The following is a 15,961-nucleotide window of genomic DNA, read 5'->3' as shown; positions in this document are numbered from 1 at the left end:
TGTAAGCCACCAGGTTTGTGATAATTTGCAATGGCAGCCATAGAAAACTGATACACTGGTTATATACATTCTGAATTTGCAACACATGTAAGGGATCATTCCAAAAAAAGTGATTGAAGAACAAAATAATACAAGTGAGCATAACTTAACACCCTGAAAGCATTCATTTTGAGGTGATAAAAGTCTCTAACAAGGACATTCAGCAATGCAACTACCAGATTACAAATAGAAACGAAAGCCCAGGCACCTGACTGCAAATTTGAGGATGCAATGAATGTGGGCGTGGAGATCCACAAAGGCCCGGAACCTGCGTGTCTACCTTGTGCTGGCCTCTGTAGGTGTCTGTGTGGGGGCAGGACGGCCTGCAGAGCACACAGGAAACAGGGAGGGTGTGCAGAAAGTCCTTGTGAATATACCTTTTTAAATATCGTGGCACTGGGTTGTGGTTTCCTGGTTGAACCCTTTCCTCTTTTTCAGGGACTATTTTCATGCATGGGAGACTAGCCTTGTGTGCTTCCATTTTATTCTCTCTAGGGTAACCTTTCTTTCAAAAATGGCAACTTACCAGGACAAGTAACCTCCTCCTCCCTACCTCTTGCACTGTGACCTTGGGCCCTACTCTAGCAGCATCTGAAGGAGGGTGACAGAGACTGTTCCAGATACAGAGAACCTGAGCCAATGGCCTGTGTGCCAGAGACTGCTCTTCCAGGCACTGGGAACTGCTGGCCTGTGTCCCAGTCATCTTGAGCTGCTCTAACAAATCACCCTGACTGGGCTCCTTAAACAACAAGCGTTTATTTCTAAACAGCTCTAGAGCTGGGAGTCTAAGATCAAGGTACAGCAGATTTGGTTCCCAGTGCGAGCTTCCTCATTTACAGAAGAACACCTTCTCCTTCTGTCCTCACATGGCTGAGAGAGAGAGACAGAGAGAGAGAGAGAGAGACAGAGAGAGGAAGACAGAGAGAGAAAGGGAGGGAGGGGGAGAGGGAGAGGAATCTAGCCTCTTCCTCTTTTATAAGGACACTAATCCCATTATAGGGCCCCCACTCTCATGACCTCACCTAAGCCCAATTACCTTTCAATACCCCTACCTTCAAATACCATTACACTTGGTGTTAGGGCATCAGCATATGGATTTGGGGGTGAGGGGACATAAATATCCAGTCCATAACACCCTGTGCACCCTGTGTCTGGTGGAGTAACAATAGATTAAACTCAAAGCTAACTGGGATGAGTTTGTGATGGGTGTAAGGTGCGAAGGGGAAAGTAATGGGTTCTGACATCTGCAGTCTGCCTGTGGGGATTTCTAGAAGGGATTGTATGATCACTGAATGCAGCGGGTGGTGGTGAGGACAGTTGTGTGTGGACCAGGCTGCATTCGGAACTGGACACCCTTCCTCATGCACCAGGCAAGCAATGCCCAAGGCCACCCCTGCAACCTGGAGTCCCTGCTGCGGGTGGGAGGGATGCATCCAGACTGGGTGGGGAGGGCACAGGATGGCTGCAGCCTCTGCCCCTCCTGAGGATGTGAATGTGAATTCTGAGTGGGGTGATGCTTCAGGACAAAACAAGGATGAATCTTGAACCCAGGTTTCCAGCTTGGTAGAAACTGGCTGAGAGAGAGGGCTTTGGATGGAGGGCTCCATCGGCACCTCTGAACAACACCATACCCCAGATGAATACCTCTTCTTCTGCTCAATGCCTTCCTGGGTGAGAAAAGATGGTCTCGTGATAGGCAGAGATGAGCACATGAAAAGAGTGGGTCAACTGGAGGAAGCCAGACGGAGAAAACACCATGAGCCAGCCGGTCAGTGTGCCAGGCAGAGAGAGGAGACAGCAGGGCCTTAGACGAAGGTGACCATATCATTATCGTGTCATTATCACCCATATCATGATACATTTGAGACTGGCAGGGGCACTGCGGATAGTCATCCCTGGACAATGTATGGAAACTGGGGATGAGACAAATCAGGACATATGGCTTGAAAAGAAGAGAAAGGAGAGGGAAAAGACGGAGAGACAGAGACAGAGAGAGGAGGAGGAGAAGTAGGAGGAAGAGGAGGCAGAGAAGGAGAAGGAGAAAGAGGAGGAGGAGGAAGAGAAGAAAAAGAAGAAAGAAAGAAGGGAGAAAGAAGAAGAAAAAAGAAAGAAGAGAGAAGAAAGAAGAACAAAGAAGAAAGAAGAAGAGGAGGAGGAGGAGTAGCAGCAGCAGCAGCAGCGAGAGCCAAAGAGAGCCGCCCTGTGTGGGCACGCCTGGGTGCCGCTCTGCCAGTTGTTTTCAGAGTGTCATCTTACCCCTTTTCCCAGACAAGCAAATTAGCACGTTAGAGAAAAATATAATGATATGAGCCTCTGCTTGCTCCAGAAATTCAGATCTCCTAAACAAACACAATTTCCTATGAATATCAAACAAAAAGGAAATAGAAAATCCAGAAGAGCAAAATCAATTTCTCATTGTTCTCTGCAACACCTGCCTAATTTATTTTAGGTCCTAGGCACAGGGGCCAGCGCTTATTCACAAAGCTTTTTACAACATGGAGAAATCACCATGAACCTACTACATCTGCAGAAAAAAAAGTAGAGAATAAAGACCAAAACATGAAATCAGCAAATATGCATGGAGTAACTGTGTTTTGGAAATGTGTTGCCATGTGGACTGTTCAGGGCAATTCGCTACTGCTTCCATTTGATCAGACACTGCTATGTGGGGGTGTCAGGATCTCAGAAGTGTTCTTGGGGAAGGACATGTGCTTGGCAAATTTGAAAGGGCTGGCAGCATTCTGAGTACTGGGAAAATGAGGAAAGGAAGATACAAAGATGGAAGTAGAAAAATCCATCAAAGGATAAAGCCATACTAGGAAAGGGGACTGCATAAAGAAGTCAGGAAGCAGAGAGAAGAAGGGCTGCTCCAAGAGGGTCCCAGACAAGGAAGTTGGGCTTGGACTCCCACCTGGACACTGCATCCCCAAACAGGCACTACACAGCAAAGCTGTTCCTCTGCATGTAAATCCAGTCCTGCTCTCACAACCTAGGAGTGACATAAGATTGTGCTTTTTAGAGATAACTTGGGATACATAACGGAAAATACATTGGAGAAAGGCAAGAATGGATGGAGATGTTATGTGGCTATTACAGTGAATCAAATGAGTGACGACAGTAGCTTAAATTAAGGTTGTAGCCATGGAGATGATGATGGTGACCTGTTCTCACAGCATAGGTCTCACAAGACCTATGTTTTCCTGTAGGAGCATATGCTTCAGATTGAGAAGGTTCATTCGTTAGTGTGAGTCCATGTCAGTCTCACTCTTGGCCAGGAAGCCCTATGAAAGCAGGGAGTACACCTGTGTTTTGGGATATGCTAATGCCCTAGGCCATGCTACCATGGTGCCAGGCACATGGGAGGATCCAACAAACATTTGTGGAGTGGACGATGGAGTAATTCAGAACCCTTTCCCAAATGATCTCATTCACAGCCATGCTTCAACCACCACAGCCATGCTTCAACCACCGGATGGTTGGATTGACCTCACTCAAGTGTCTACGACCAACCTGGCTCCCTCCTCCAGAATTATGTATTCAAGGATCTACTCAGCATTTCCATATGAAGATGTTAATGTGTCTCAATTGTACTCCACAGGTCCAAAACTGGGTATGTGAACTCCCCACTCCCCAGTGGATTTCTCCTCCACTGTTTTTCATCTTAGGGAATGGGACCCTGACCACCCAGACCAGGGCTGCCATTCTTCACACCTCCCTCTTCCTCATTCATGAATCTCCTGTCATCACAAAAGCCTTTCATCTCCTCAATTCTATGGATTATAATCACTTCTCTCCATTGATCACAGTGGTTAAGAGTGCAGGCTTTGGAAGGGCATTGCCTAGGTTTAAAAATAGGCTTCACCCCTTACTGGCAATTTGCTTAAATCCTCTGTGCTTAGTTTCCTTATATATGAAGTGGAAGTAATAATAGTTTGTGCTTTATTGGGTTCTTTTGAGAAGTCAATATGATGATGCATATTATTGCTTTCCAAAGTGCTAGCTGCAATCACCACTACTGCCATCATCATCACTACCATCACCACTACTGTCACCATCACCATCACCACTCACCATCACCAACACCATCATCACTCACCATCACCATCACCATCACCACTCACCATCACCATCACCACTCACCATTACCATCACCATCATTATCTCCATGGCTATAATCTTAATTTAAGCTACTGTCATCTCTCATTTGATTCAATGTAATAGCCACATAACATTTCCCCACATCCATTCCTGCCTTCCTCCAATGCATTTTCCATTATGTAACCCAAGTGATCTTTAAAAAGCACAATCTCATGTCACTCATAGGTTTAAATTATATCAGTGGCTTCCCATAAGAGATAGGATGAAAACCAAAATGGTTAACATGGTTTAAATAGCCAAACTTAAGCAATTCTTAGTCTCAAACCCGCTATGTGCCTTCCCACTTCAGGACCTTTACACATGCTGTTCCCTCCGCAGTGAACACTGTTCCTTTAGCTTTCCCTTCTTTCTTTTCCTTCTTGGTCAAAACCTCTCTTAAATGTTACTTATACTCACTGTCTCCACTGTAATTCATTGCACAATGTGTTCTGCCCCCATTTTTCCACTAAAATTGCCCAAACAAAGATGATTCCCGGCACCTGCTGCTAAAGCCATGCACTTATTTCTAACCTTATCTGCTGTCCTTTCTGAGCATCTGACACTGTCAGTCACTATTTCCTTAAAGCCCCCTCTGCCTTGGGCTCCTCAGATTCTGTTCTCCTGGTTCTTCTGGTTCTCTTGCTCTTGTTCTCCTCGTTCTCTTGACTGATTCTTGTTTTTCCTTCATTGGCTGCTCTTTCTGTATCAGCCTTTTAGAAGTCGATTTCCCCAGGTTTCCCACTTGGATCTCTTTGTTTGTTTTTTGAGATGGAATCTCACACTGTCGCCTGGGCTGGAGTGCAATGGTGTGATCTCAGCTCACTGCAACCTCCACCTCCCAGGTTCAAGTGATTGTCTTGCCTCAGCCTCCTGAGCAGCTAGGATTACAGGTGCACACCACCACGCCCAGCTAATTTTTTGGATTTTTAGTAGAGATGGGGTTTCACTATGTTGGCCAGGCTGGTCTTGAACGCCTGACCTCGTGCTGGATCTGTTTTTCTTCTGTTCTACTCACTCCTTGTGGGTGATCCTACCCATTTGCGTGGCATCCATTGCATAATGACACCCAAATCTTGTCTCTAGATTCTTTCTCCCTCCTGAGCTCCAGACCCATGTTCCTCCATGGGGGTGTTTCATAAACACTTTAAACACAACACATGTAAAGCTGAAATCTCAGAATGCCCTCCCTTTCTCTGTTTGGATCTCAATGAATAGTACCAACACCCATTTAGTCGCCCAAGTGAAAGCTTGAGTCATCCTTCTCTCCTTCCTTTCTTTTCCTCCCTATATCTAGTTAATCATCAAATTCTATTGACTCTTCCTTAGATGTACTCAATTATGTTGATTTATCTCTATTCCCAACACCATTCCCTTAGTCCAGGTCCTCATCATTTTCCTTTTGCAGTATGACCACAGACTCCTAACCCATCTCCCATTCGCCAGGTTTTTTTTTTGTTTTTTGTTTTGTTTTGTTTTGTTTTTAATTAAATCCTTTTTTCTCTGCTGTCAGAGTTTAGGGGAAAAAGTTCCCTAAATGATTGTCCAGAGATCTAGTGGTTTAAAAGGAGGGTTTTTTAGGAAAATAAGAAATTATTTAAGAAAATATCACCTCTGTGGCCCTTCTTAGTGATTTACCAGGCATATCAGCCTATTTAAGGTTCTGAGAAGTTTTACTGCAAAAGAATCTGTTCAGAATTGTTTAACCAAACATTTCCCAATCTTTTTGACCACACATTCCCTTCCCGAAGGCACACTTCTTAACATCTTGCAGAACACCATGTTGCTGTTTTAGAACACAAATCTGATCATATTACTTCTTTATTTGAAAATAAGACAGATACCTGGATAGACACCAAAAGAAAACAATTTGCACTTTATTCTCTGGGCAATTAGAGGCCCTTAGAGATTCCTGAGCTGGGTAATAACCTAATACCCACACAATTAATAGCCTCCAGTTATGGGCACTGCTATGTGCTTTGTGCTTCTCCTCCACCATCTCCAATCCTTACAGAATGATCCCTAGGTGAGGAGACTGAAGCCTAGATCAGTTAATCATTAGGTCCCAGGGCACACAACCAGTAAGGATGGAGCAGGACTTGGCTAGAAGTCTAGGTGGCTTTAAACCCTCAGCTATTTGCAATAAGCAGGTGGCATTTTGCCTGCAGGAGACATTGGAAGCAGGAAAAATCAGAAGGCTTGGACATATTCCTGGAAGTCAGTCACTTGTGTTCTCCACCTCTGTTCCCCACCGACCCCAGATAATGCCTCAAGTCATTCTTCTTAAGCCTAGGTCTCATTGCCTTCTCCATAGGCCTGTTGTGTTACTTTCATCCCTTAAACACCCAGCAGGGTATATCATACAACTCCAGGAACATCTTGCCCCTGCTTAAAAATATGTGTTGTTCCCTAGTGCCTGTCCATTTCCAAATTTCTCTGCCTGATATTCTAGGCCCTTCATTCTCTGCTGTCAACTTTCCTTTTTGATCTAGATTTTAGATACTTTTCTAAATATAATCCATACTCCAGTCAAACTGAACTACTTACTGTTCAGAGGCCTCCCTGCCTTTTGACATGCTGTTCCCCACTCTTGGAAAGCCTCTTCCTGTCCCCAGTGTCACTGCTTTAAATCCTACCTCTTTTTCAGGACCCTTTTCACTGCTGACTCCATGGAACATGTCCTAATATGAACTAACCAGCTGCTCTCTGTTTTTCAGCACAAAAGAATAAGGTGCTCCTCCCTAAACTTGGAAATCAGGTTAACGTCTGAAAATTAAACTAGTAAAATTCACAGTGGATGGCATCAGCTCTTTGCAAAAATGATATACCCAAAGGAAGACTCACGAAGTGGATAAAGAGAGAGGAAAATATCCTCCTGGAGGAAGATGACCAGGGCTTACTCTCAGGACACAATTGTGCCTCTATATCAGAAAGATGAGCAAACAAGGCCCTAATCAAATCAGTTACAGGAAACAGAGAGAGCCAATCAAACTGTAATCAATGGTGATAACTGGCCATGACAGTGACATAATCAATTACACTCTGCTCTGGTGTGTGGAAGCACAGCGTGTGCTATAGCTGATGGAAGGCAGCCAGGATGATGTGGCCAGGGCACAGCAGTACTAACCAAAGGAAACATTCATGGAGTTTGGGGACACTGGCTTTCAGGACATGGGAAGGGTTGGCTAAGAGCTGGAGATGGCTCATCCCATGTCCTCAGACCTGATTAGCTTTTCCAAAAGTTCCTGCTTCCTTTGTTCAAATAACCCACCAAGCAACCTGAGAACCAATCTGGATTTCCCTCCCATCATCAGAAAGGGGTGCTCTGGGCAGAGGAAAGGTATGTCCTCAGTGTATCTACTCATGGGGATGCTGGGAAGATTTAATGGAATAATGTGTGTACAGGGATTGGCCCAGGCTCCACACAGTAATTGTTCAATAAATGTAGATGACTGAAATTAGTTCAGCATGTTAGAGCTCTGCTTATGATGACAATCTCATACATATTTGGTTAAGGTGAACTGGCATCCTGGTGTCCAGGTGCCCTGATGAAGGTGGGTACCTGGACCTGCAAAACAGATGTTGTGATTCTGGGTAGGAGTGAGCAAAAGGACGTGTTGCCAGGCAGGGCACCTGTTAACCCTCCACCTGGCTCAAAGCACCTCTATTTCATTATCATCCTCTAAGTGCCCCACCAGTGCGTTCCTCTACATGCTCAGCACACAAGTCTTATACCAGTTTTGTTCTATTTTTAATGCAATCACTTGTGTATCTCTAATTCCTATTTCATCGGAGTGTAAACTCTTTGAGGATACGAGCTTTTAAGTCTCTTGCAGAGCTTCAAGTATCATAAATACTTAATAAATTGAAATGAATTGAATCAGAGGCGAAACAAATGATCTGGGGTTCAAGCAAAGGCTACAACATGTGTTTCCCAGGCTCCTAGAGAAGTAGTATGCGAACATCTGGAGAGAAGGCCTGGTGATGCAGGCTGAGCACATCTCTCTGATGCCACCTCACCTCTTCCACCCAGGGGTGGATATGGGAGAGCTGCGAGGCTGCAGGAGAGCTGCTCAGCTGCCCAGGAAGAAGACAGAGGGACAGACAGATGGACAGAGCAGACGCCTTCACACTTACCCGGATCTCCGTCTGGACAGTGCATTTGACCAGTTTGAAGTTCTTCCCAGGATTGAAGCTGTTGCTATAGAAGCAGACCTTGAGGATACGCACGTCTTCCTTTTCCACATCTACTGGTACCACCACCATGGGCTCTGCAGGGCCTTCAGGCCGGCGTAATGTGCCCAACTTTACTCGGCTCAGGGGCTCAGACACCCCAGACATCCTCTCAGGCAGCAGCTAAGACTGGCACATCGCAGTCCTGCAGAGACAGCAGAGGGTCAGCCCTGAAAGAGCCCCACACAGGCCCACATACCTCATGCCCCAGGGACAGCACCCACCGAGCTCCAAGACAGACACAAATGCTATATATTCTCCCATTCCCAAAAGCTCCCCTGTAAGGCACCTGGCTCTCTTGACTGCGAAAGCTGCAGCAGAAAGGGGCAAGTTGCAGAAGCATCCAGGTATGAAACCCAGACTTGGGGCTCCAAGGGGTATGAGCTCTGTCTCCTGGAAGCCCCTCTCTCTGATCCATTCCTCCCTCCACCCTGGCACCCAGGCAAGGGGCCCACCCTTAGCAAAGGCAGCTGTGAGAGGAGGCGGTCACAGCTTGGTTCGAAGGCACAGCTAAGCAGAAAAAGCAAAGAGCGAGACAGTAGAAAATAGCAGGAGAGGAACAGGGACAAGGGGGAAAATCCGAGAAGAAACAGACTGGAGAACAAGTGGCCCCGAGGGAATGGGAATGGAGAAGTCAGGAAAGGGCCCAGGTGGAGGGCCAGGCTGTCAACTGATGCTGTCCACCCCCATCCTCAGCTGCCAACAAAAACTTTCAGGGTAGGAGGCTTCCGTCCGACAGGAGCTCATCACATAGACATCACTCATCACATGCAGGAGGATTCAAGAGGAACAGCGCTCTGCCCAGCGCTGGGAAGGGCGTGCTGCATGTGGGAAGGAGCTGAGCTGGGACTCTAGAAAACCCAGCCCAGTTCTGCTGACAGCCAGGATTGACACAGATGTAGATGATAAGAATGCTAGGAATCTGTGGTTCACCTTGAATCAGCAACATTGGTCCCGGCCTCTAGATCCAATACAACTCAGTAGAGTAGGGTTTATCTCCCACTGATCTAAAGCAGGGAATGCCCAAAGGAAGAAGTGGACGTTCTGGCTCTAGATGGGTGGCATCAGCCTTAGCTCCACATAATCACTTGGGAAGCTTTCAGAAACCCTAAACCAAGCCCTATCCTCAGAGACTGCTGTCAAATTGGTCTGGGCTGAGCATTGACATATTCGTTTCCCAGGACTTTTCTAATGTTTGGCCTGGGTTGGAAACCACTGTTCTAGAACGAGCTTAGCTCTTATCCTGAAACCCCTTCTTAAAGAAAAATATCCCCTTTCTAAGAAGAGACTGTGATTTTAGAGGGAGGGAAATTCCTTGACAAGGAGTTGGGGGCAAAATGATGGAGTTGGCAATGTTAAAACATGAACATGGAGTCACATATTTGAAAAGTGGAATCATAGCCTGTTTTTATTTATTCACACTGTGCTGGACAATAGAAAAGAAAGATTTAGATAGCCATTAGCTTCAAAGAGCCATTCCTTTTTTAAAAAGTGAATATGTATTATGAAGATGCAAAAGAGAGGCAAGGATGAGAGAAGGAGCTGGGCATGTCCTTCAGGTCAGGGGCAGGCAGACAACAGGCAGCACCAAGCTCAGAGTCCACAAGGGCAGCAAAATGTGGCATGAGACCTATGGAGAGAAGAGTATGCAATCTGCTTTAAGATATATATATTCTTATCTAAAAGATATATATATATATATTCTAGAAGTATCTGTCTATTCTAGACAGATACTTTCCAACAAATATTTTCCAACAGATATTTTCCAACAAACATCTGCTGGACATGTCCTGTGTGTCAATACTCTGCTATGTAGTGAAGATGTATCCCAGATCCCCGACCTTCAACAAGGAATCCAGGGGGAAGTCGTTTGAGAGGTAACCCCAGGAAACATCAGAGAAATGATGACAGGGAGGGGAAAACAGCTAAAAAGAGTGATCAAGTGAGTTATTGCTTGCGCAACCACAGTTTAATCCTGCTGGGAACTCTAGGAGCCAGGAAAGAATGGACCCCACCCAGAGAGGGAGGGATCTGGGGTATTTATACACCACTCTTACAGTCATTGTTCCAGCACATCCAGCCAGTTCTGCACAAGGGAGAGCTGAGAAAGTCCTCAGGCACAGAAGTGCAGAGCTGGCAGCAGGTGGGTAGAAGAGAGGATTGTACTGAAATGGCAGGGCCCAGGGGACACAGGAGGGAACAGTGGCAGCCCTGCTACAGGGTATGAAGATGAGAAAAGCATGCCTTTCCCTAAAGAGCACACACTCTAGTCAGAGAGACAACAGGCAAATATACTCACACAGCACAATATGGCATATCTAATCATATTTCAGGCAATGGTGGACCGCATATAAGATGGTGGTCCCCGAAGAGTGGAATGGAGCTGAAAAATTCCTCTCACCTAGTGACATCATAACAGTGGTAAGGTCACAGCGCAATGCATGACTCATGTGTTTGTGGTGACACTGGTATAAACAAACCCGCCACACTGCCAGGAATAGAGAAGTCTAGCACATACAATTATGGGTGATACATAATACTTGATAATGATAATAAAGATTATGTGACTGGTTTATGTACTTCCTCTACTATACTTTTTATCATTATTTTAGAGTATACTCCTTCTACTTTAAAAAAAAAAAGTTAACTGTAAAGCAGCCTCAGCCAGGTCCTTCAGGAGGTATCCAGAAGAAGACATTACTCTCATAGGCGATGACAGCTCCATATCTGTTACTGCCTCTGAAGAGCTTCCAGTGGGATGAGATGTGGAGGTGGAAGACAGTGATATTGATGTCCTGATCTTGTGTAGGGTTATGCTAATGTGTGTGTTTGTGTCTTTGTTGTTAATGAAAAAGTTTAAAAAGTAAAAAAATAAAAAATAAAAATCTTTAGAAATGGAAAGCTTATAGAATAAGGATATAAAGAAAGAAAATATTTTTGTACAGTTGTGCAACGCACATGTGTTTTAAGCTAAGTATTATACAAAAGCATCAACAAGCTTTAAAAAAAGTTTATAAAGTAAAAACATTACAGTAAGCTAAGGTTAATCTATTACTAAAGAAATACAGTTTAAAAAAATAAATTTAGTGTAGCCTAAGTACACTGTGTTTATAAAGTCTACAGTAGTGCATAGCAATGTCCTGTGCCATCACATTCACTCACACTCACTCGCAGATTCCGAGAGCAACTTTCAGTCCTGCAAGCTCCATTCACTGTAAGTGCCCTAGACAGGTGCACCATTTTTTATCTTTTACACTGTATTTTTACTGTATCTTTTCTATGTTTAGATACACAAATACCTACCATTGTGTTACAATTGCCTACAGCATTCAGTACAGTAACTTGCTGTATAGGGTTGTAGGAGCCATGTGCTATACCATATAGTCCAGGCTGTACCATCTAAGTTTGTGTAAGTAAACCAGAGCAATGATGATACGGAAGGGAAAACAGTCAAAAAGAGTGATCAAGTAAGTGATCACTTGGGCAACTGCCATTTAATCCTGCTGGAAACTCTAGGAACCAGGACAGAATGTACCCAACCCAGCGAGTGAGGGATCTAGGGTATTTATACCCTCAATTGTGTTATAATTACCTGCAGTATTCAGTACAGTAATCTGCTGTACAGGTCTGTAGGAGCAATAGTCCGGGTGTGTAGTAGACTGTAGCATCTAGGTTTCTGTAAGTACTCTGATGTTCACACAACTGCCTAATCTGAGAACACAGCCTCATCCTTAAGTGACAGGTGACTGTATATGCAGCTATGGAAGCACCACACATGCAGCAGGTCCCAGCTTCAGGATCTACTGTATCTAGTGAGCCTATGGCCCTGAGGCCCCTGGACATCTTTGGCGATCATGATGTGTCTATGCAGGTTCATGGACTGTGACAAATGCGCCACTCTGGGGGGTGTGGGATGTTGATAGTTGGGGAAGCAGTGCTTGTGTCAGGGCAGGGTGCATGTGGGAACACTCTGCACTTTCGGCTCAATTTTGCTGTGAACCAAAAACTTCTCTAAAAATAATCTATTAAGAAAAAAATGTAGCAATGAGAAACCACACCCGGATAGTTGTCCTCCCATTCCGCAGCCTGGCTGGGCAGGGTCTAGCCCACTCAGGAGCCAACTCCCATATCGGTCCTGACCAAAGAGAAAGATTCACACTGTACATCAGACCCAATGCAGCCCACCCAGACACATCATCAGCGTGCTTGGAGGACTCTGGTGTCTTATCTTCATCAGTCTCCCTTGGCCCCTGGTTCAAGAGCCACAAACTGCAGTCACCAACATAGCTCAAGGAGAAATATTTCAGCAAAGTCATTTCTGTCACCCAGAATCTACCTCTACCTTCAGCCTGATGCAAGTTCCTCAGTTCTCCCTTTAGCCCTTTGCAGCAGAAACTTCTGTTGTGGATGCTCATTCCAAAAGTAATTACAATTTAAAAATCTATACAGAAACACAAGTGCTTTGCACAACAATCTGCTGCCCAGTCCTGGGAGGTGGGCAGGAGTGAAGATGGCCATTTTACAGATGGTGACACACTCAAAAAGGTCTAAGCCATTTGGTCAAGGATTCATGCCTGCTAAGTAGCAAACATAGATCCCAAAGCAAGTTTGAATCAAAACCCACAATTTCTCCCACTTCCCCAGCTGCCTTGAAAGAAGGTGAAATCCCCTAAGGTCGGCACAAACTCCATGAAAGATAAAGATGACAATTAGCATCGAATATTCCTCGTCAGTAAAGAATCCGGAACCTCTCCTGGCTTAGAGATAATCATCCTTCTTGTGCCAGGACTTTGTCTTGAGAGGTCCTGGATGGACTCAACACTAGAACATAGGTTTGATCAAAAGCCTCAGGCCTAGGAAGGTGGTGCCCATGTCTCTATTGACACATGGCAACTTCCTCAAGTGCACCCAAAACTCTGATCTGTAGACACAGATCTGTAGTGAACACTCAGAACTCTTTGAAGCAAAGTAAATGAACGGTTCCCTGAAAGGAAGGCATCCACCACCCCTTTGCAGGTTCTTGGGAGAACATAGCTCTCAATTCCATGCCATCTTCCCTTGCGCTCACCCTGCCTGTGTTCTGCTCCCAGCTCATTTTCTGACTGGCTCTAAAATCTTGTGCAAGTAACTTTACCTCTCCCAGCCTCATTTTCGTCCCCTATATAGTAGGGTTATGCTGCCTACCCTGTTTTCCTCATAGAAGGGTGGTGAGGATGAAGTGAGAAAATATAAGTGAAAGTTCCTCGTAAGCAATAAAGTGGGACACCAGTGAAAGGCTCTACCATCATGACTATTTTCACTTGCCTTTTTTCCAAAATCTTGTCTGATGACCTGTATTCCCTGTATCTTGCTCCTCCTGTCAGTAGTGCTCCAGAAAAAAAAAAAAAAAAAAAAAAAGCTCTGCTTTGTAGAACCTGCCAATTTCCGTAGTGTAAAAATTCCCACCATGACTGACCTTCAGGTACCAATGCACATCACCACTGAATGCTGAGTTCGGAAGAGATGAGAACAATCTGCTGACTCCAGCTCCTCTTCTTGATGACAGAACTTGTTCATGCCTCTAAATATCGTCTGATTATTTGAACTACTTGTCAATAGCCTATCTCTGGCCTTTAATGATCAAAAAATCCTCTGATGCTCAACTCATGAGCCAAAACCTCTGCCCCTTTCTCCAGACCTCCTTCCTGGCTCTCCAAGCCCTGGCATTCCATCCTCCCTGCTTCCTGGTCTGCCCCAGACCCTTGGAGCAGAGTCAGAGGAGACTACATCCCGTGGCACCAGTGAAAACCCTGGCTCTGAGCCATCCTGGGCTTCGGTTTGCCTCCTGGCCCCCAAATCTGCCACAATCAAAGTCAAAGAATAACAAACACAAGGAAATGGGCTCAAATTAAAATAGGAAAAGTTCTGATTGGCTGTAAGAACTTCTTGGCCAAAATCTGCAAAGGGTACTACAGAAGGATGGACAATCTCTGAGTTCTTAAGATCTTCAGGAAGAAAATAAAGTATACGCTTCCTGAATGGCAAGACATTGACCTGCCTGCAGGAGGGGGAACTGAAGCAGCATTTAAGTCCCCTCCAGATGCACCAGATTGTAACTGTACCTAGTACTGTGCCCCTGGCACAGAGATGCTAGGGTTACAGCAATAAATATCACAGGAAAACTTAACTCTTGCCCTTGAAAACATTGTAGGGTAATGTTACACATGTTGTGTTCAGTAAACAGCTTAGCCTCTTGGGGAGGCAGACACCAGAGGGGATGCTGAGAGTCCCAAACATAAAATGCATGGTCTTGAGGACCGAAAGTTCCGTTCCTGGCTGGGTGCAGTGGCTCACGACTATAATCCTAGCACTTTGGGAGGCTGAGGTGGGCAGATCACTTGAAGTCAGGAGTTCGAGATCAGCCTGATCAACATGGTGAAACCCCTTCTCTACTAAAAATACAAAAATTAGTTGGGTGTGGTGGTGTGTGCCTGTAATCCCAGCTACTTGGGAGGCTGAGACAAAAGAATCCCTTGAACCCGGGAGACAGAGCTTGCAGTGAGCCGAGATTGCACCATTGCACTCCAGCCTGGGGGAAAAGAGTGAAACTCTACCTCAAGACAAAAAAAAAAAGGTTCTGTTCCTGATTTGAGAGAGTGTGGATGGAAAAGGGACCATTACTCAGAAAGGCTGTATGATGTCAGGGAGAAGGCATGTACACCTAACTCATTCAAACCTGGGTTTAAACCACTCTCTTCAGGGCTGGTAAGCCACACAACTGGGCCATTACTTGAGTGTGGCAACATGGCAGCCTTAAGTCTCTGCCATGGACCCATTGTCTGATCTGGACAAGATAATCTCTGTAGGCCTCAGTTTCCTCCATTGGGGCATGAGGTCACTATTACTTATCCTGTAGAATTTTCTGGAGGATCAGAGGTTACTTCCATTACTTCTGTAAACTCTTTGGCATATCCATTTTTTAAGTGTTTGTGACTTGGCAGAAGAGAGAATTAGAAACATAATACTAAGACCAACTTTTTAATTTTGAAATTTAATTTTAATTATTATTATTTTTTAGAGATAAGGGCTTGCTCTGTTGTTCAGGCTGGAGTTCAGGGATGTGATCATAGCTCACTACAGCCTCAAACTCCTGGACTCAGGTGATCCTCCTGCTTTGGCCTCCCAAGTAGCTGGGACTACAGGTACATGCCACCCATGCCTAGTTCAATTTTTTATTTTTATTTTGTATAGAGATAGGGTTTCTCTATGTTGCCCAGGCTGGTCTTGAACTCCTGGCCTCAAGTGATCCTTCCTCCTCAACCTCCCAAAGTGCTGGGATTACAGGTATGAGCCACCATGTCTGGACTTTAAACCTTACTTTAAAAAAATCTAAACTGACCTCCAAGTGCAGGATCAGGTGGCTGTGGCAGCCCCTTCTACCTCCAGTACTCCGTGCCCCCAGGCTGCCTTTTCACCCAGCCCTGCCTTCCTCCATGCACCTGCCCTACCTCCACAGATCACGCCTCCCTCTCCTCTGCTCCTGCACAGCCCCATTGCCTGTCCCGAGAGCACCACA

The 15,961-nt window shown here is 45.3% G+C and overlaps 1 protein-coding gene across 4 annotated transcripts in view; it reads right to left on the bottom strand.

Moving 5' to 3' along the window:
- Window positions 1–15,961, bottom strand: part of PTK2B (protein tyrosine kinase 2 beta) — a 135,792-nt gene that overhangs the window by 54,314 nt on the left and 65,517 nt on the right. For all 4 annotated transcript variants that reach the window (XM_054499812.2, XM_054499809.2, XM_054499811.2 and 1 more), the window contains exon 2: window positions 8,311–8,551. In XM_054499812.2, coding sequence (XP_054355787.1) covers window positions 8,311–8,514 — 204 coding nt within the window. In that variant the 5' untranslated portion in view covers window positions 8,515–8,551. The remainder of the gene's footprint in view (window positions 1–8,310; window positions 8,552–15,961) is intronic.

The sequence above is a fragment of the Pongo pygmaeus genome, chromosome 7, assembly GCF_028885625.2.
Source record: "Pongo pygmaeus isolate AG05252 chromosome 7, NHGRI_mPonPyg2-v2.0_pri, whole genome shotgun sequence".
NCBI classification, from domain to species: Eukaryota; Metazoa; Chordata; class Mammalia; order Primates; family Hominidae; genus Pongo; species Pongo pygmaeus.
The sequence above is the reverse complement of the archived record's forward strand: the minus strand, read 5'-3'. Positions and strand labels throughout refer to the sequence as shown.